At 33.4% G+C, this 21,181-nt stretch overlaps 2 protein-coding genes across 3 annotated transcripts; both read right to left on the reverse strand.

The window, feature by feature from the left end:
- Positions 1–4,105: 4,105 nt before the first annotated feature.
- LOC128191418 (uncharacterized) lies at positions 4,106–6,845 on the reverse strand. Its single transcript, XM_052863474.1, has 2 exons — positions 6,832–6,845; positions 4,106–6,311 (listed from the first exon to the last, which is right to left on the reverse strand). The coding sequence occupies exons 1-2, from the start codon at positions 6,843–6,845 to the stop codon at positions 4,256–4,258; spliced, it is 2,070 nt and encodes a 689-aa protein (XP_052719434.1). The 3' UTR covers positions 4,106–4,255.
- Positions 6,846–11,140: 4,295 nt separating this feature from the next.
- LOC128156884 (myotubularin-related protein 2-like) lies at positions 11,141–20,715 on the reverse strand. 2 transcript variants are annotated; one of them, XM_052819209.1, is made up of 16 exons: positions 20,425–20,715; positions 20,144–20,219; positions 19,672–19,766; positions 18,380–18,490; positions 17,198–17,299; positions 16,956–17,039; positions 16,572–16,646; positions 16,400–16,474; positions 15,918–16,109; positions 15,070–15,161; positions 14,803–14,896; positions 14,615–14,713; positions 14,098–14,298; positions 13,614–13,727; positions 12,621–12,800; positions 11,141–11,515 (listed from the first exon to the last, which is right to left on the reverse strand). In XM_052819209.1, the coding sequence occupies exons 1-16, from the start codon at positions 20,596–20,598 to the stop codon at positions 11,357–11,359; spliced, it is 1,923 nt and encodes a 640-aa protein (XP_052675169.1). In that variant the 5' UTR covers positions 20,599–20,715; the 3' UTR covers positions 11,141–11,356. The 2 variants fall into 2 exon arrangements, with proteins under 2 accessions (XP_052675169.1, XP_052675170.1); XM_052819210.1 differs by lacking the exons at positions 19,672–19,766; positions 20,144–20,219; positions 20,425–20,715 and adding an exon at positions 19,315–19,371.
- Between the last annotated feature and the right edge of the window lie 466 nt (positions 20,716–21,181).

Below are 21,181 nucleotides of genomic sequence, written 5' to 3' on the forward strand. Positions count from 1 at the left end.
TTTTGCATCCTCAGTTGACATCTGCTTTTGTCCAGCCTCCAAAAGTTTGCATTTCGGCTAATATTTCTAACAGACGAGATTGAAAGACCACCTTTGTAACTTTTCGATGTGAATTTAATAAGTTTAAATTTTTCAAATGTGAGGGTTAGAGTTGCACAGTTAGAAAAAGTTGCTTATTTTTCGAGTTTAGTGGTCCAGCTGAAAGTTCATTTTTCTTAGAGGCACAACCCTCTCCAATCTAAATTGCCTGGTCGTAGAATGTTCTAAAGTCAATTTTTTAAAAGTGGCATTATAAATGAAGAAGGGTGCATTTTGCAGTTTTGCCTTGTTTGTCGATGATTTTGTTTTCAACAAGTTATAATTTCATTCTTCCCCTTTTCAACCAATTCATATTTCAGCAGTATAAAATTCCGAATAAAAAAGTATTTTTTAAAATTGTCCTTTCTGTTTATAAAACTGTAAACTAAAATGTGTGTTTTAGTTTCATTATTATCATCATAGTTATTTCCTGCAGTAAATGGGTTTTTCTTGTTTAATTTGAGAAACAAAATTATAAAAACAGCGGTATCTTAAGAAAAAATGAAACAATTAAATCCGATTATATACCCCACCAATATACCTTTAAATATGGATGATTATGAAAATATTTACAATAGCATACATTACTTCCAGACAGAAACACATATATAGGACAATTCATGTTTGTTTCTTCGAATCATTACACAGGTTTTGTTTTCACTTGTTGGTTATTTTTTTTCGTCGCTGGCAATTAAAGAGAAACCGAAATAAACCTTATACTTGTACAAAGCTTTTCAGCCCTTTTATATGAACATGTATCTACATGAAGGTGTATTAGATTAGTAAGTGTTCAAGAATACTGTGCTACATTTTTTTTCAAGAAGCGGTGTAATTCAGATGTGGATACTTAAAACTTCCAATGAACTTTTGGAAGATTTGAATTCACAAAAATTACCAAAATCAATAGCATCAAAATTAAGCCATTTATACACATTATACTACCATTCCCCACGATAAATTGATGTTTAGGCTTTGTGACATCATTGATAGCTGCTATTTTGAAAAAAAAAATTGATCTTGTGAATTTACTTACCTTTGCATCAGTCATTTTCAAAACTATAATGTTAATCAAAGTACTGAAGAACTGACGGGAGTTGATTTTGTCAATATTTATTTATTTTAAAATGAATGATATGTTATTTTGCATGACAAGTACATGTAGTTTCTAATTTGAATTACGCACATATTTATAATTTGAATTTTTGGACTTTTTCAACAAGAATATCGAGAAACCCCCATTTTATAATCATGTTAAATAATATTTAAAGATAAAATTAATTCAATCAAACTATGTATCAGTAATAGAAATATTTCTCCAAAATTGTATGGATCCAAGCATTATTGAACTCTAATCTCGTTCAACCAAACGCTCGGCTGACACCGTAAATCTCCGTCAAGGATTTACGGAGACAGCCGAGCGTCGAGTGAACGAGACTTAGCCTGGTTCCCGAGGCCTTCCGATTGTGCAAACACAGACTTCTGTGCTTGCACAATCGGAAGGCCTCGGGAACCAGGCTAGAACGAGACTATATTGAACTTTGGCGTAGGAATACATACGACTACAAAAATATTTAAATTGTTCGTTCCATTTAAAATCTGACTATTTTCAAGGTATTTATAAATAAGTTAACTTGAAAAACAATGCTTTAGCATACATTACTTCGAATTTATCAATTATTTTCAAGAACTAAGTCTTGTCAGCAGCAATGATTTGTGCTGAGGTCCAAACACTGTTCCACTTTCGGTTTGTCTGAGTAACTGCATAGGTAGATTAACACAGTTTCGTATAAAATCCAGGGGGGTTTTCCCCAGTCGATAGCATGATGGGTAGGGATTTTCCTGCTATTTTTGTGCGGTATACATGAAATGATTTTTTTTTATTTTCAGTTGCATAGAATATAGTCTTATCTTTAGAATAGATGTAAAAATTATGCAGAAATGCTTTTAAAATTAATTTTGTGAGTCTCTGATTTAGAGGGAGGTAACTCGATAAACATCCGGATTTTACATTTGCAGAATTTCATGTCTTGAGTAGCAGGTAATATAGCTCTTTAAAAAGCTGGCGAATGTACCTTAAAATAACATGAGAACAAGACCTTAAGACTTGCTCTGTTAAATGCTTAGAACTTGAAATGGCTGATTTGGTTGCAATGTAAGGGGGTGCTAAAACGAATGGGTGTAGAGCAATTTGGGACATTATCTCCCATATTTACCCCATATTTCCATCGTCTAATACACATTATTATTTATTGATAAATGTGTTATCTTTTAATATTTACAAAATTCATCATTTTATCTTTCCTTTGATTTATAGATATATATGTAACACATTTTAACAACATATTTCTTTATAGGGGTCAGTATTTCTTGTCCCTCATGTAATGACGTCGCGATAACGTCATATAGAAAATTGTGTTTTGCACCCATAGGAGAGTTGATTAAAATCAACTCCCAAAAACCAATCGGATTTCGTACACAAGTACTTTGAAGATAACATAAAAAGATGTGTGCGTTTCGGGTTGTATTTTTTTAAATCTGGTCTTACATCAATCTGTTGGAATTCCGATGGGTACCAATTACGCCCCATTGTTAGCAGACTAATTTTTATATTTTTATGAAGCAGAAGATTTGAACATAAAAAAATCTCCCGCTATGACCTTCAACTCGACTTTAAAGGCATATTGACGACGTAATATCAATTAAAACTTTTTACCTCCATGCTCTGTGTATCAACAATTTCTAAAACGAGGCAAGCTAATAACAATTCATTTTCTATTTTATAATTTATTTCACTTTAACAACAATTCCCATTTCAAGTCCATACATCCCAGGTATAAAGATGGCATCATTATTATAAAAATAACAGAAAAATAATTTAGAATAGGTTTGTCAAACGCTTAACCGTTTTTTAGTCATTCTAAAAATCTAACATGATATCCATATCCCTAAATAATGAATTTAGCAAATTCTTTTAATCTTAAATTATCCTGACAATATTTTTTCACACTACATCCCATTTTGAATTTATATATCTTCAAAACTAAATAAGATATAATTGTATTATAAAACTTTTGGATTTGTTTAGAAATTACAATTACAACATATTTCCACTTAACAATATTTAAAGCATTTTTCAAATTATCACACACCCTTTTGAAATCACAATCAAATTAAAATGTTTAATATCTTCATTTGAGATGTAACAATTCTCACATTTTGCATTTTGTTTTAGTTTAAAGTTTTGCAAAATAGAATTGGCACATAAAATATTGTTAAGCAGGTTTTAGTTGAATGCGCTATAACGCTTGTTATACATTTCGTTATCTTGTCTGTGAAGATACTCGGTCAATATTCACAATAATGTCTGCTTAAATACGATTGACAGCGAGGTTTAAACTTTCAAAACAACATAGTTTCAAAATAAAATTACATTTTCCCCCTAAAACACATAAAGACAGTTATGAAAATTGAATTCATTAACAAAATATGTTTTTCATTTTTTTACATTGACAAATAAATCTTAATTGTATTTATCGAAAAATCTTAACTCTGAAATTTTCCACTGGGTCGTATGCTAACTGACGATTTTCATAATTATTGTTAGACAATCATGTCTTCAAATAATTATACGACATTAATTAAGAAATTGTGTTTGTTATAACAAAATTAATCAAATGGTTTGTTCACCCCTTTAACTTTCCTGTCCAGAAGGATTCATTCCATTAAGTGTTTGCTTTGGCTCTGCAAAGAGTGTCATGTTGCATATTGGAGTGTTAACTTGGTCACATACTTCAATAAAAGTCAGTTGAACTCAAAATGGAGGTACTACATATATTATATGCCACTCAATTAAAACTTATAATTGTCAAATTTTATAAATAAAGCATTAAAGTTTCTTCTCTGCCAGTAATATTGTTAACCTTCAATGCAATCAACGTTTACTTTCAATAACAAAAAGTTCATACATATCAGACATACTCTATTGAGCTTCATGTCAGTCTAATGATTCAATATTGGTATTGTGTAATTCACAATTAGAAATGATCTTCATATATTTTCAGGAATTCAGATACATTGAAATGCCATGATCGCATTATGTTTTAATCTGTGAAAAAATCTATACATTTATATCACTCCCTAACTTTTCATTTTAGACTGATTTTCCAAAAAATATGTATCAAATTTGTGAATGTGAGGTTGCTCCTCCTATATCACGAGTTCTCCTGGTTGTAGCAGATTGTATGTTGTGGTATGGATACTGTGTGAGTGACTGTTGGTATGAGTCTAGAGCAGCCTGGAGGTTTCCTGTGATCTGTTGACAGATCCCCAGGATCTCCCAGGAGATGTCTCTGTAATTTTCAGCTACATACAGTCCCTGATCATGGTGGACTAGGACCTGTAGCTCATCTAAAGCTGCTTGTGATAATGTTGTATTAATGTGTCTGTAACACAAGAACTCTAGGAAGTGTAACATTACAAACACTGGGATAGTTAATATAGGCCATTTGCTCTGAAGGGCAGACTGTTGCTCTGGTATTAGTTCACTGATGTAACAGATTAGATTGCTAAGTAAGATATCCCCTGCTACAGCCTGTCTCATCTTTGTAGACCAGGAATGTCCCCCTACAGCCTCAGTATACCTCTCTCTGTCTACACGACCATTATACATCAGATATGGCTGTGCTAGCTTGACCTTTGTCATCTCTATAACAGATAGGGCTTCCCTGTATCTAAGTGTCTTGTAATAATACATGGCAATGTACAACATGTCAGAAACAATACCGAACTTGGCTGCTAATTTCAGCATGTGACAGGACATTTTCTCAGCAATATACATTTGTTTATTTACTTTAACACTTGTGTTATTATAAGTGTTATGTAATACAAAAGCAGTGTTCTGAACGAGGAGGCATGTAACTTTCTGTAACATGACAATTTCATTCTGTGTCAGGGGTAAACATACCAGCTGGCCAATAATGTGTATGACTTTGGCAAGGTCACATAGATCATCTTTACATGAAACACCATTAGATGACTCTTTGACAAGTTCTACATCATAATCAACTTCGCACTTCATCAGACTTTCATCTGTACAAATAGAAAGTCTAGGATTGCAAAGGACATCAATAATGTAGGACCTGATAGAGGAACTCTGTAACAGACAAGCTAGACCTTTCTTGTACAATTCATGTAACTGTAGGAACAATCTGTTTTGTGCTGAGCCATGCACCTTTGTTAGAAACATGTTGTTTTGTGGAATGAAAAGGTTTGGACAAACTCCCTCATAAACCCATTTAAGGAGGAGTTTAAAGCAGACCCAGAAACCAACCAGGAGATTTTGTGGACACCAGTGATGTAATGTGTTTTGTTGAATCGCCCAGAAAACTGTTGTCTTCATGTGATAGGAACACAACAGTTCGTTGGTTTCTTCTGATTGTTGATCTATAACTTCTTTTAAAAAAAGCTTTAACAAACCATATGTCAAAAACTGACAGTGGTTCATTGAGTTCACAAGTTTATATTCTGCCCGAGAAAAAGAAAGTCTCCATTCTTTATGTTCATGTGGCCCTAATGGGTGTCCTATTGCTACAAAGTGACATCCATTTCTGACAATGTCATTAACAACTTCAGGATGAGGCCATGACTGACATCTTTGTAACCACGAGGAAGCAGACAGAGGCCAAAATTCAGAAACAAAACAGTGGGCAGTGTCATATTCTACTCCTGCTCTAACACCACTACCACAGGGTCCATGTACAGTAGAATAAAGAAATATTTCAGAACGAGTTAACTGTCTGTATGTAGAACTAGATATATAGACTCTGTCATTCATTCTGACACATGATGATTGGACCTCACTTATTGTTGTTGGTGTCAGTAACTGAAGTAAAGTGAATCCTGGTGGACTCTCAGAACTGTCAGAGAGAATCAAGGTTGTATTGGTTGTGTTGTAATACTCAGACTGAGACATGTCCATAATCACTCGGTGGTTGTTTGGCCAATACATAATGTCCAAATCTGATCCCTTCAGTCTGAATCCCTCTCTCCTACTTCCGCTTATCATCGTAATGACCTTATTGTTAGTCTCTTTTAGTTTCTCCACCATCTCTCTGATATCCTGTGTCTCCCTTCTAATGTCCACCTGTTGTGAAGTCCCCACTTTTTGACACAGCCCCCAAAACGCTGCCTCCGACATGTGCCGCATTCCCTCACATCTGTCATTATTAATATATCTATATCAAAACTTACAGCGAATTACAGAATACCGATAGAGTTTTTATTAGCTTGCTGGATTGCTCAATAGGGTATTCAATTTGGTAAGCAAGGTATCACATCAGGTTTAAATTTTGCACTCAACCCATTCATTTTGCACAAAGAAAACTTCTTGAACACTCTCTCGTATTGTTAGATATTCTATTCATAGACTTTTAAAGGGATTGTTCACCTGGACAGCACTGGATTCTATAGAATATCAATTCTACTTGGAGTATTTTGAATTTTGTTTTAAAGAAAATGTAATTCAAAAGATATTTCTGAAGAAACAAACAAAAGAGAAAAACGTTTCCCTAAAAAGGAGATATTTTTTCCTGCAAAAAATCCTTAGACATTTTGGTTCCCGATTCCTGGTGCAACATACAGCACTAATATTGTTTTTGTGCTGTGATTGCTTAATTAGTTCAAACTTTCAAAGCAGTAATGTAGGATAACAGAGAGAAACAAAACAGACGCAAAATATGCAAATGTCTAACTCACTTTATTGCTGTCATACCCGAGTAATCACATGATCTAGATTTAAACCTGATGTAATACCCTGCTGACCAAATTGAATACCCTATTGATCAATCTAGCAAGCTATTGAAAACTCTATCTGTATTCTGTAATTCGCTGTAACAGTTTCTAAATAAAATAATGTTTATGTCATTTCAATTTCATGTCATTTTATAGGACGATGGGTTAATCGCGTGCAATATGTTTGCTCTGAAAATAGGAAAATTGTGTAATTCCTTTGAACGTTAACTTAAGTGAATTTGTCAGACGTGTATATTTAAAAGATTCTTAGTTTTCAACATGTTGATATCAGTGTGTAATTTCTAAACGTGTTGTACCAAAAGTAAATTTAAATATTTCCCAATTGCAGTTATTGACAAAAATGTGATTGTTTTATGATTTGGTCTCTTGAAATGAGCCTCAATTATAGAAATAACTATTTTATATAATGAATTATTTTTAATGTTGGTAGACAAGTGCAGCTCAAATATGAATCGTAAAGCTAACAATATGAAAAATGCCAATTTTGGTCAATTGTAATTGATTGGAAAAAATGGAAAAAATTCTTTTACAGAGAATGTAATTCAAATGAAGCATTCTGGGTTTTTTTGTGTTTTTTTTTAAACATTTTATTGAAACTCTTTTACAATTTTACATACATGGTACAAGAAAAATTAATATATAGCATAATATTATGCAAAAGAGTTATATATGATAGAGAAAGTAAAAAGAGAAAAAAAAAAGACACACAGGCAATCACATCATGTACATCAAACATAAATCAGCTATGTATATTTTACTTCTAGTAATAACTATAGTAGATTTTGGGTTTATAATTCATAAGTTCTATGTAATAGCTAATATATATGCTACCTACAGCAAATCACAAATTGCTTTCCATTCTCTTTCATATTCTAAATATTTGCAGTTTTTTAATAGCATAAATTTCTGAATAAGGAATCTGTCGGCAATTATGATACTTAAACTAAAAAAGTCAAGTTTTTGGATAGGTTTGAACTTACAGGAAAAAATGTATTGTTTTACAATAAGTATCAATAAGTTCTGAACTCTGTATAATTTATTATTGTTGTATTTACAAAAAAGTATGCTTCTTTTATTAAAAACAAAAGAGACATTATATTTTGTTAAGAATAGCTCTTCAATTCTATACCATATATCCTTAACTTTTGGGCATTCTGCAAATAAATGTTCTATTGTTTCAATGTTTAATTTACAAAAGCTACGAAAAGGAGATTCCTTAAGCTTGATTTTATAGAGATAATTATTCGTAGGAACAATTCTATGTAATATTTGATATTGCATCCATTGTAGTTTAGATTCAAGAGTAACTTTAAATGGAAGTTCAAAGATATTTCCCCAGTCAAATTCATTCATATCATAGCCTTTCTCTCTCCTATTTACTACCGAGGTAACTTGCCTTTTCTTTACTCTAGTAAGTAAATTGTACATATCTTTACATCCTTTTTTGCTTTTGTAAAACACTTTTAGGGGCATTGGTATATATGGCTGAATCTTTTGTTTTACTTGTGTCATATGACATGTCCCTATATATTCAAAAATTGCGTTCCTCAGTCCTACATATTCTACATAATTTGTTTTTACCTTTGAGTTAATAATTGTTTCATAAGTTATGAAATTACCATTTAGATCAAAAAGGTCAATAATACAAATCAAATCATTATTAAAATATTGTTTTAGAAATACAGATGCCTTGTTTATTTTAATTCTTGGATTATACCGTATATGTTCAAATGGAATTAATTCTTTTATAGTTATCTGGCAATCAGTTATTTTGGTCCAGCTCAGGAGAACTTCTTTCCAGAAACAATTATGTATTAATTTACATATTTTTAGAGTATATTCAGTACCTCTTGACCATAAGTTGCTAACACTAGTATTCATTTCAGCTTCTAAAATATGTATCCATTAAGGCGATGAATGAAGAAGTCTTCTTATCCAGGTTGATTTAAGTGCTAACATAAATTCCTTGTAATCGATCATCTTAATCCCTCCCTGATTGTAGTCTTGAATGATTGTATTTTTCTTAGTTTTGTGTATATCTGACCCCCAGAGATAATTAAATAAAGCTTTATCCAACTTTTGTATTAATTCATGGTCGGGGTTTGATAAGGTTAAAATCAAATGATTCATTTTGGGTACAATTAAAGTTTTTACATGTATAACAACTATTCTTCCAATTGGAGTTAATTTTCTTGATTTCCATTGTTTAATTGTTTGTTCGATTTCCAAAAATTTACTTTTATAATTAAGTTCTGCCATTTCATGTACATGTAAGTTAACTGAAAATTTAATTCCTAGCAGACCAAAAGTTGTGTTATTCCAGGTTAGTTTCCATCTAGAGTGATGAAAAACATCTTTTGAAAATTTTTTTACTGCCTATCCAGACCATTTTTGTTTTCGTAATGTTAAATCTTAGACCTGAAATACTCGCAAACATATCTAATTCTATAAGAATCCCATTTAAAGATTCTGGTAATCCATTTGTAACAAGAGATGTATCATCTGCGTATTGAGAGATTTTATATTCTTCTCCAGCTATTGTTATTCCTTTAATATCTTTATTTCTTATCAAAATTCCTAATATTTCAGCACATAATAAAAATAAATAGGGTGAAATTGGGTCACCCTGCCTACAGCCTCTTAGGGGTTTAAAATATTTTGAAGAGAATCCATTTTGTAAGACACATGAATTTATATCATTATAAAATGTTTCAACCCAATCTTTGATAGGTTGACCAAATTTGAATATGTCAAGTGTCTGATAAATAAAATCCCATGATATCGAATCAAAAGCTTTTTCAAAATCTATCAACATTAGCAGACCAGGTATGGAATTTCGTTCTGTATAGTTCATAACATCATATATAATCCTAATGTTTTCACCTATAAATCTCCCTTTTATAAAACCTGTTTGATCTTTACTTATTAATTTGTCTAGAATTTTTTTAATGCGTTCTGCAATTCAACCTGAAGCTATTTTATATATGACATTAAGAAGACTAATAGGGCGCCAGTTTTCCAAAAATTGTTTAGATTTTCCATCTTTTGGTATGCAAGTTATAATCGCTAATTTATTTGGTTCTGAAAATTGCATTAATTCTTTAGAATTATTGACTGCTCTTGCAATAAAAGAGCTTATATCTGTCCAGAAAAAACTTGAAAAATTCACATGTAAATCCATCAGGACCAGGAGTTTTGTCATTTTTCATTTTTTTAAAAAACTAAGAATTTCAGACTTGGTTAATGGGCCTTCAATACTTTTAGACTCTGTATCGCTCAACTTTGGAAATTCAATTTTCTTTAATTTCGTAATAAAAACCTCTGATTCAATTTTTTTTTGTGTATAAGTTTTCATAAGTATTCTGTTTTTTAAATGATTAATCTTTCAATCAAAAATATAACTAAAAGTTCAATCTGTATCTGATATGTAGTTTTATGTTTCATCGAGTCAAAATCAATGCCAATTTAGAACCTTCTGGTCAAATAGTCGTGTAATATGGTAATAGCTTCTAACATGTCATGGAATTATGTGTTGTTTTTTTTAAAGAAATTTAAATCAGTAGAAAACATCAGGAATAAAACCTACACATACAACTCATAGAGGTCCGACAAAATGGCGTCTAGTGCTCAAAAGCTTAATAGGTGGTGGTATTCACTATTACATATCTATATAGAATAACTTTGAAAATTACATTACAAAAAATATAATAGAATTTGATAAAACATAGTGCCAACATGCATCTACTAACAAATAACAAATAATTGTACTTACATTCTTGGGCGAAAGAAGTCCATTGTGCAACTATTTTTCCGCCTTTGTAACAACTGAAAACTACCATGCTAAATTTAGGTGTGGTAATTTTCTTTCTTGTGTATGTACCTATTGATTTTTGTTCTGCACATTACAGGGAAGTTTTAATATGGGTCTTGAAGTTACTCAGGTGTGACAATAAAAGAAGTAAAATACATTTACTAAATATTGATTTACACTTCTTTGCAATTCTCTTCTGTAGTTTAGACTTGCAAAAACTGTACCAAGATGCTAGATAGGTATGCCTTTGAACATTTACAAGCCGGGTTGGGGTTGGGGGATAATGGCTAAGCAAACTCAGATTTGCATCCAGCTAACTATAAATACCAAGCTGGATCAGAATGACCTGAATGTTAAGGCCAGCGTGAAGCATTCCAGTCCTTTAAAAGTATTGTATTGTATCTCTAAGAATATGAAAAACATTTAACAAAGAATAGAGTGAGAGAAGAAATTCCTATATGCCAAAACTGTCTTTTATTGAACACTAAGAGACTAACTATCATGTAAAATATATATATCATACAAAATATTGCACAATTATAGTCCAAAAGAACGAAAGAGAGTCTGTTCTTTTGTCACTATGTTCCTCCCTTCCAATGGCCCCAAGTGTTTTTGATCACTTTGATCGGCTAAAATCAGCCAATGGCTAGTGGTGTTTCATACATTGATAGGCGAGGAGATTCTGGGTGGGCTGTTCTGGGAGGCCAGTTTTCCTTTTGCTTTTTTATTCTCCAGCTCTTTGAGAAGTTCGTCTACTTTTTTTTGGAGCTGTGCCTTTAGTATTAAAAGTTCTTTATTCCTCAGATGAATTGGTTCCTAAAAGATATATACAAATATACAATACATAATATACAATAACATATATATGTTCAAAGCACACACAGATACTTGCGGTCAGATTTTGAAGCATTCATTTGCAGGGTGATTTGTTTATTTGCTTATTTGTTAAGGTTTTATACATATTGAAAGGTTTGTTTATTACCATGAAAGTTACGCATTTACTTCCAGAAAAATACTTTTCTGGTATGAACCTGATGAACATTTCATAGATATTGGCATGATTATCCAAAACACAAATTTGATTTCTTTGTTTTATAAATCAATCATGTGGGATAAGTGGAAACACAAGAGATCAGAATCTGTAATTCTTATTTCAAACAACAATCTATGATGGCTCAGTAGGTTCTAGCTACATTACTGTAGTATATATTGTGCTGTTATACTTTCAAGTTACTGAAATCTGATTGGTTTAGATGCAGTTAATAATCGGTTCTATTACCCTCAGCGTTAGCAACACACTTGGCAACGGGTAACACGAATTGTTACATGCACGTAAAATATGTGCGTATATGCATATATAAAATATGGATTTCTCGGGGTGTCAATTTCAACTGTTACCCTTCCAAACAGGCATTATTTATATAATGTTACTTGGGGCCTCATGTGGGGGGTTCCAGTACATGTATATATTGTGTTATTATACTTTCATGTTAAATACTGAAATCTGATTGGTTTAGACACAGTTGATAATCTGTTCTATTACCCTCAGCGTTAGCACCACACTTGGCAACGGGTAACACAACGAATTGTTACATGCGTGTAAATTGTGCGCGTACAGTTCGCCATAGCATTCACGTCATTCCTATATACCCGTAAAAGCAGTAAAGTTTTCTTTGAAATTAAGACATTCAGTATAATAAAATAGATATTGCCTGTTACCCTCCCAAACAGGCACTATTTATATAATATTACCTGGGCCTAAACTGGGGGTTCAAGTGCATGTGAATATTTTGATGTTACCTGGGGCTTCATATGGGGGTTCCAGTGCATATGTATATTGAAATATTACCTGGGGCCTCATATGGGGGTTCCAGTGCGTGTGTATAAATATATATATATATATATATATATATATTGTTACCTGGGGCCTCATGCGGGGGTTCCAGCGACAGTAGTATCCGGTCCACAGCTCGATCCTTCGCAGACTGGCCACAGGGAACAGCACGTGTTGCTGGAGAGTCGCGGCATACAGTGGGTTAGTGAACTCCTCCACCTGACAGTTTACGAACGACCATAGTGAGACCGTCTTCTGCTTCAACCCCTACAACACAGAAATAAACAGATATTGACATACAATACAGAAATACACAATGCATCTAACAGTTTACAAACAACCACATAGAGACAGTCTTCTGCTTCAGTCTCTACAACACAGATAAGTAGGTGAACTAAGGCACTTATTAAACATTTTGGGGCCAATATTTGTCAACTGCCAATATTTCATATGTTCATTAGGACATGCATATAATTTCATGGAGTGGATTGTATACCGTAAACAACAAATAATGTCGTTTGCAATTCACAGAGGATGTAAATTTGTGGGTATAAATTACCATTAAATCATAAAAAAAATTGAGCCTTTAAGAAATCAATTAATTTCCCAGTATATGTCAACTTACAACAAATATTTAAAAACACATCTTTAACACCTCTTAATACATGTATATACAGAGTCCTTTTTGTCCCTCTATAAATTTTTTATGAAGCAGCAATCTTACATTTCAAGCCAAGTTTCCACATAAAATTCACTTTGCATGAATACATGAAATCTTATTACAAAAGGTTATAAAAAATGTGCACTTTACAGAAAATGCACTAAACATGATTGATGAACCCCATGTGAATTTCATATAAATGCTCTTTTACATAAATTTAAAATTGAAATTTGGCATAACATTCATAGGAGGCACAGTTGCCTGGGAAAATGGGCATGGGGTAGTTTTTAGTTACCTTATCTCATGCATATTCATATTTGGAATGCTAAATTGTGTAACAATATAACTGCAAGTGCTGATATAGAGTATTTGATTTATGAACAAGAACAAACTGAACTTTAAAGGGAGATAAGTCTGACCTTTTCTGTCCTCTGTTGGTCACAGTTACAGAGGAAGGTTCCGAACAAGCAGCTGTAGGCGTTGTCAATGATGGTGATCAGGAAATGCTCGTTGAATTCAAATGCATTTGGGAACTGTAAAGGTCAACAACAAATAATCAAGATCTATTGCAACACAAAATCATAATCAAATATATAAACAGGAAAAACCAGATTTAAAATCTATTTTTTCCCCAACCACTTCACAGTAGCTCTAAAATCTTTACATAACTGTACACTATACTGTAGATTCCTTATTTCACACGAGTACTTAATTCTGCAATTCAATCGTACTGCATCAAATCATGAGTCAGATTATAATACCGCTGATGCCAATTTTTTATCATAGTTTCATTTAATTCCTTGCGCTTAATTGGGAATCTTCAATACGGCATTGATCAACATAAATTGAATGAGTAAATTTAAGTGATTGTTGAGAATTCTTGCGGGATGTGTAGACTCTAACCTGCTGGGTCATCTGCCAGACACAGTCCATAAACTGTAGGAACACAGGGGATCGGTCAGTGTCTGAGTGTCTGTCCTCCCCGTGCCCCACCCGCTGGGCAAACTTGTGTCCAAAGCTGAGCCACTCCTTCTCTATAAGCACCTCAAAGCCCTTGATGGTTCTGTAGTAGGGGTCCAGCATCAAGGAGGCTAGGCTGGTCAACTGTCAAGTAACATTGATAATTAAATGTACAACAGCAGTCAATATTAGAAAACTGAATTTCAAAAGACATGGTAGTAGGCCGATATGCTGGTCAGCTGTCAATTACTGTTATGATTAAAACAGTATTATCTAAAATTTGGATATCAAAAGAAGAGGTAATCGGATTTTATTTAATGGCTAGATTAAAAGACTGTTACCTGGGCGGTTCTGTCCCATCATCACTGCAGTGTTTATCCTTTGTTTTATTTTTTGTATTGTGTATATTTTATTGACTGTTTATCTGTGTTTTGTATTGTATATTTTTATTGACTGTTACCTGGGCAGTTCTGTCCCATCCATCACTGCAGTGCACCAGCACCGAGGTCTTGGCACTCTCCACCTTGTCAGCCACGCGCAGGGCACCTGCTAAAATTTGCTGGAAAAACAACAAACAAATTAAGCTGTTTCTACATAAAGAAAATAAAGACTTCAGAACAAAGCACTCTGTATGAAACAACAGCACACCTTGATGTGATCCAGCCAGTGTGTGGCCTCAATGTTGGACAGCCATTTACTGTCGTCTATTGTTGGAAACACAACCTCACGAAGCTTTCTCAGACTGTAAATAAACAAAGTAGTCATCAACTCCAAACAGATACTTCAACAGTAGTTCTAATAATGAATTAGTGAACCCAATACTAGTAGTCCAAGCTGATTTACAATAGCATGAAGTAGAAGTAGATGTGATTTTGACAGTGATGATATACATTTTGTGTATTTATCATTTTTTACCTGTCTTTCATGACATGGATGTTGTGTATGTCCAGGAAGGCAATCTCAGCATTCGTGTACCACTCCTCTCTCTCGTAGCCTCCTCCTTTTGCCTAAAAATAAAGAAGACAAAATGAGGGCATGATAATACAATGGTCATTTGTAAACCATTCATTAAACACAGGTTCTTAAAAGTATATTAACATCTCCCAAGTATATTTCCCTCAATTTCTTATGGAAACTTATAGTTAATTCATAGCTCTAAAGAAACAGCCAGACTGAAATCTACATGCCCCATTTATCGATTGGTCGAAATCTACAGCAGCTGAAACTGACAAGAAAATGACAGGGCAGATATAGACACGCCCTGTTTATTGATTGGTCCAAATCTATAGCGACCTAGGAAAAATCACGATCTGCACGAAATAATCATGACGATGTCAGACTAAAGTCTCACAGGAGACAATTTGGCTGTTTCTTTTAGCTAACTTACTTACGTACATCAACAGTAATTTAGTGAATTTTACTTACTTTTCCTAATTAATTTTGATCATTGCAGAAAAAAATTACAGTATTTTTTCTGCAATGTCACTACCTTCATATCTCGAATGAATCACCAAAAAAAGCATTTTATTGTTTAAATATATACATGTATAAGATAAAGTTAAGGACAGGTCAACAATGTTTTCTTGTGTTTAATTTTTTCTAAAAACAGGTTTGCCACAACTCAATAAATTTGATTCAATGTCAAAATATTGAGCAAAAGTAGAGAAAAAAGAGTAAATATGTGTGTTTTTCACTGAACACTAAAAGGATCAATATGTGATACTTTTATTTTTCAATCTACATGTATTCCAGGCATCACATACCATGTTTGCGAGTGCATTGACAAGCGGGCGTGCGTCCATGATGTAGAGTTTGTGAGACTGAGCATTGGCGTCCATGATGGTTTGTATGTAGTGTTCGTCCTGACGGTTTCTGCGGAGCGGGGCCCCACCCACCAGGGGCTGAGCCGAGCGGGTGATGGTGGCCTGACTCTCTGGGTGGATCCAGGATAGCACCTGACAATAATATAGGAAATAGGGATTAGTTAAGGTCCATACTGGGAATATTTATGTCTATCAATATATTCATTGATAAGAGCATTCACCAGTGTGATAGAAAGGTGGACTCGTATATAAGACCAAAACAGTGATAATTTATGTCACATACACTTGAACATGTGGCAGAAATGTGGAATAGTTAATGAGGTCCAAACAGTGATTATTTTTGCCACATATAGTCACAGAAAGTTGAGCTACTATTATTTCATTTTACTTCAAAATGACAAGAACAAGCATCATTAACTCACCGGTAGGCGGTTACGAGATCTGTGGGAGGCCACTTGTTTCAGGTCCTCATCTGATACGGAGGCTGGGACAACCAGCTACAAAAGGTTAAACACTTTACTTAGTAACAGGAAATTGTGAAAAACATGAAATTATCTTCTTTAACTACATGAGGATGGTAAAGATTTTTCTCACCACAGAAGGATAAGTGTCACACAGCTCATATTTTTCGTTTACTTTGGTGATTCTCCAGCTTTCTGGAGGAAGGCCCTGTAAAAAGAATTTTAAAATGTGTGGAATTGAGATTTTATAGGCCTCAGTGCCCTTTTCCTTGAAAACTTGAGATCAAAACTCTAATCAAAGCCTTAACCAACGAGTGAACTGTTAAACTATAAACAACTACTCAGAATTTTCCAACTTTATATACAAAATTATCAATTTGAACATTAGAATCATTAAAGACAATTGGTATTTATGCTGATAGATCTTTAATCAGCAAAAATCAATTTACTGTATTAACCATGAAACAATGAAAACACGTTATTTTATAAGAAAGTAAGTTTACACTGCTATAATTACCTGTCTTTTATATTCTTCCTCTGGATTATATACCTTCCAACCATCAATGCCATAGTCTTCTTTGAATTCAAATGCAAACAGTTGCTATAATATGCAGAAGAAAATGATGATTAGTTTATGGTATCTTACTTAGTCCTTGACCAATGATAACTGTGAGAAAAAAAAATGAAGAATATATCATTAATTTACAAGTAACCATCCTCGAAAAGCAGGGACCACTACTGATGTATTACTTAATGAACCTGTTTGTTTGTGATGGGGAAAGCAAACTGCTGGATTTTTTCAAACACCTGTCGCCTAGAGTGGTTTTCTTGCCTGTGGGCAAATCTGATATTCCTCATATCCTGAAAAATATACATGGCCAGGGTTAATTCCCATACAATTTTAGATTCAATTTATTCCAGTTTGCCATATTAATTGAAATCAAAGAGTTTTCATAGAATTCTTTTAAGTTCTGTAACATTTTCAGGGTGTTTTTATAAAAAAAAAAAAAGGTTGCCTTTTTGTATCTATTTGTGTGGCTTACTAATTATATACGAGGTAAACATGGACAAGTTACATATATCTCTCAATTCCTGACTCCTTTTAATCACTGTGTAACATATTTCCCACTTAAAGGCCAAATATTTTACCCGGTGGTAAATTATCAGGTAAGGGCAGGGCTTAATTTTTAGAGGTGTAAGCCTCCGGGGCTTGCAGTCTACCTATAGTTGTGAACGCTGCTAAACACTGTACACAGGAAGCAAATTAATACACAGGAAAAAAAATAGTTAGAATTGGTCTTAGTTCAAATATCTTATTGTTCTAATGACCATACGAAGCAATTTTAAACAGAAATGTTATGTGTCGTCTAAATTTTCTCTAAGCACACGTGTGTAAAGGACAATTGAAAAAATACAATCAGTAAGAATGTGGAATGTAAAGGCAGCTTATACGATGGACAATAAATGGAGATCGTTTTCCATGGAGCGACGTTTTCATGCACCAAGTTTAAATTGAGTGTATAACCAATAAATAAAGCTTTAGTGGCTCATAAGTTTGTTTTCAATAGAAAATCTTATATGTTATGGAGCTGTTAGTGTATCTTCGTGGAATTTATGAGGTCACAACATTCAACATGATGAAAATATAAACTGCGTATTTTCAAATTTGAATAAATATTTTTCTAAACAATTTACATATCGGTTTTGTTAAAAATTCAATCTTTAATTCCCCCTTTTAATACATGACGGATTATCAAAGATAATGTTGTTAATTGCTAGTAAACAGAAATCCGCTGTCCTTGCCAGATCACGCTCGGACAATTACGTGATTGACAAGCGGCATCATCTTGAAGTTTGTACAGGTAAAAAAGGGGGCGTTTGTAAAATGTTTGGCCTTTAAAAAGCAAGTGAAATTGACATTTTTTATCAGTAATTTCCTACCTTGCAGAGAAGATCAATTCCATATGCATTCTCCCCTCGACTTGTTGCTCCGCCTATTTTCTCAATTTTACTAATAACTCCTAAAGGAACATCAAGAACAAAGGGGGATTCCTGTAAAATGAGATCACAAATCATGTCAGACTGATTATAATTATGTTTTCGTGATATGTCTACACATTATTAAATGCTATTACATTGTACTATAGTGTTCCTATTTCACATTGCATTTTTAAAACTATTTCTTATTAATCATTTTAATTTAAAGTGTTCTAGATTTTAAAAAAAAAAAACATTTGAAGGAAATATAGATTTTATGTACCTGTGGTATATCTTTATGTATTTGTATATGTTTGATTCCAGAAATTTATACTCCGTTTAAATTTTGTTTAAGACTATTGATGCCCTGTCTATTGTTATTTAAATTCTTTTGCCTGTAAGTGTATAAACACGACCTTCATCGGGCATTCCAGAAACTCTCTTGTTGGTCTACGGACCAAGCTCTCCCCTCTCCCCTTTTTCGGCATTCATTAAGGTTAATTTTTATTTCTCACTCATAGGTTATAAACAGAATCAAACAATGTTATTTATGTTCAATATTTGATTTTGCTTAATAAATTTGTAAATCTTTGTAATCTTTGTTATTTTTAATTCAGAGGCAAACTGAAAAGAATGAACTTGGGTTGATGTTGAAAGATGTTTCCGTCTTGTTTATTTATACTACATACCATTATTATTTTCCATTTTTCATCCAATAAATCAGGCATGTAAAATCAAAACATAAATGTACACAAGCTAACTGTCTAAACAGTTCTGAATGTTCAATGCAAACAATAAAGAATGATTGTAGTGTTAACCATGAATTGGGATTTGTACAGTAGTGAAGTTATCTACCAGAGGATATTCTAGTAATTCTACTAAGCAAAATATAACCTAACCCTCTCTACACTCTTGAAGTACAGTTTGTGGTTAGTGACCATTAGAGATAATCTTACCCTCTCTACATTTTTTTTTAGTACAGTATGTATTTAGTGACTATAGTGAAGAATATAACGAATTAAATCAATTCACGAATAGGTTTATTCATGACACATATATACAAATCCACAACCTGCTCTCACGCACACACATATCATCAGCATGGCTATTTTCCCGTGCTCAATCCCCGGATGATACTCTCAAACAATACACATAAAGAACCATAACTCTTACTCACATCATACTCATACATTCATACACAAATAGTTACTTCCCTTAGATCATATAAATATATTACATATAGGATATAATCTTACCCTCTCTACACTCTTGAAGTACAGTTTGTAATTAGTGACTGTAAGAGTTCCTTTGATAGGTCTGTTGTATGGACACAGGTATGTCACATTTTCATCTGTAAGATACCAAGTTTAAAAAGATATTAAATACAATTTAATGCAGGAGAAAAAACTTGCACATACTATGAGTGGGCCTGAACGCTGCTTCTGTATAAACCCAAGATAGAATTTGTACAATGTTCCTTAATTACATACTTGCAAGAATTTCACTTTTTCTGCAGCTTTAAAGACAATAAAGTACAAGTAAGACTTACAGAATGGAGTATATATGCATGGGTACAGAGAACAACTTCAAACTTTTTATAATCTGCAGGTCAAAACTTTATAACAATACTTCGAACTGCTTTATTTTCTCCAATTTCATTCTTTTTTTCAAAAAATTGTACACATCAAAGCCAAGGGACATGACAGTTCATTTTAAATGCATCAGTACCTATCCCTTGAACCTTTTCACCGGGAAGCAAAGGTATTTCTTCAGTTACTGTAACTTTCGTTGACTCAAAGGAAACCTGTAAAATATTGGTACATACGCAATCATACTTATTACACAAGTCCTGAATATTTTCATTGGTGAACTAACCGAAATTACAGTACATTCGAATTTTCTCAAACATTAATTATACCCCCATTTCATTTGATCCAAAGCTTGAAATAAGAGAGCTTATAGAAGTATAATTCCAATCTTTTGACATAAAAATTGAACACAAAACATACTTTTGAAGGCTCTGCCGCAGCAGGGTGCTCTCCGGAGGAATTCGAGGAAGTTGAACAAATTGATTTTGAGGGGGATACCGATTCCTTCGAACTGTTGGTGGAAGATGGTTCAGATATAGAATCCGTGCTGGCCCCAGGCGCAACAGCTAGGGTGTCTTTATCACTTCCTTCCATTTTTATACTTTCTCTAATTGAAACTGATTTTACGGTTCATTAAATTGCAACCAAAACATTTCCCCACAAGTTTTTTGACATTTAATCTTCCGATAGGTGTCGCTAAATGTCGGAGTATTTTCTTGATTTTTTCGTGACTCAAGAGTAAATTAGATAGGTCGCACTATAGTTTATTCGTAGATATATTCACCATTCAATCATGTTGAAAATATGATCTAATGTTTATTCATAGGCGTCGGGGGAGGGGGGCTAGGGGGGCTTAGCCCCCCCCCCACTTTTTTTGCAAATTTAGACTTAACCATTAGGCACATAGCAGAATAGAAGGTTCAGCCCCCCACTTTTTTTCGCAGGAAACATGATTGTTCCTTAATGTACCTTTGGAAGATTGAGAAGTTGGAGTCAATATTTCTGAGGATCAGTCTAGCCCACACTTTCAATTCACTTCCGACACCAGTGTTATTACAAAATAGAATACGCTTTAAAGGATGCATTTAGCACCAAGAAGCGAGTATAGCTAGACAAGAGTCTCATGGACAACATCGCTCTTCTGAGCAACCATATCTTTTGACCCCCAGTTTTTTGC

This window comes from Crassostrea angulata, chromosome 7 (assembly GCF_025612915.1).
Source record: "Crassostrea angulata isolate pt1a10 chromosome 7, ASM2561291v2, whole genome shotgun sequence".
In the NCBI taxonomy this organism is placed as follows: Eukaryota; Metazoa; Mollusca; class Bivalvia; order Ostreida; family Ostreidae; genus Magallana; species Magallana angulata.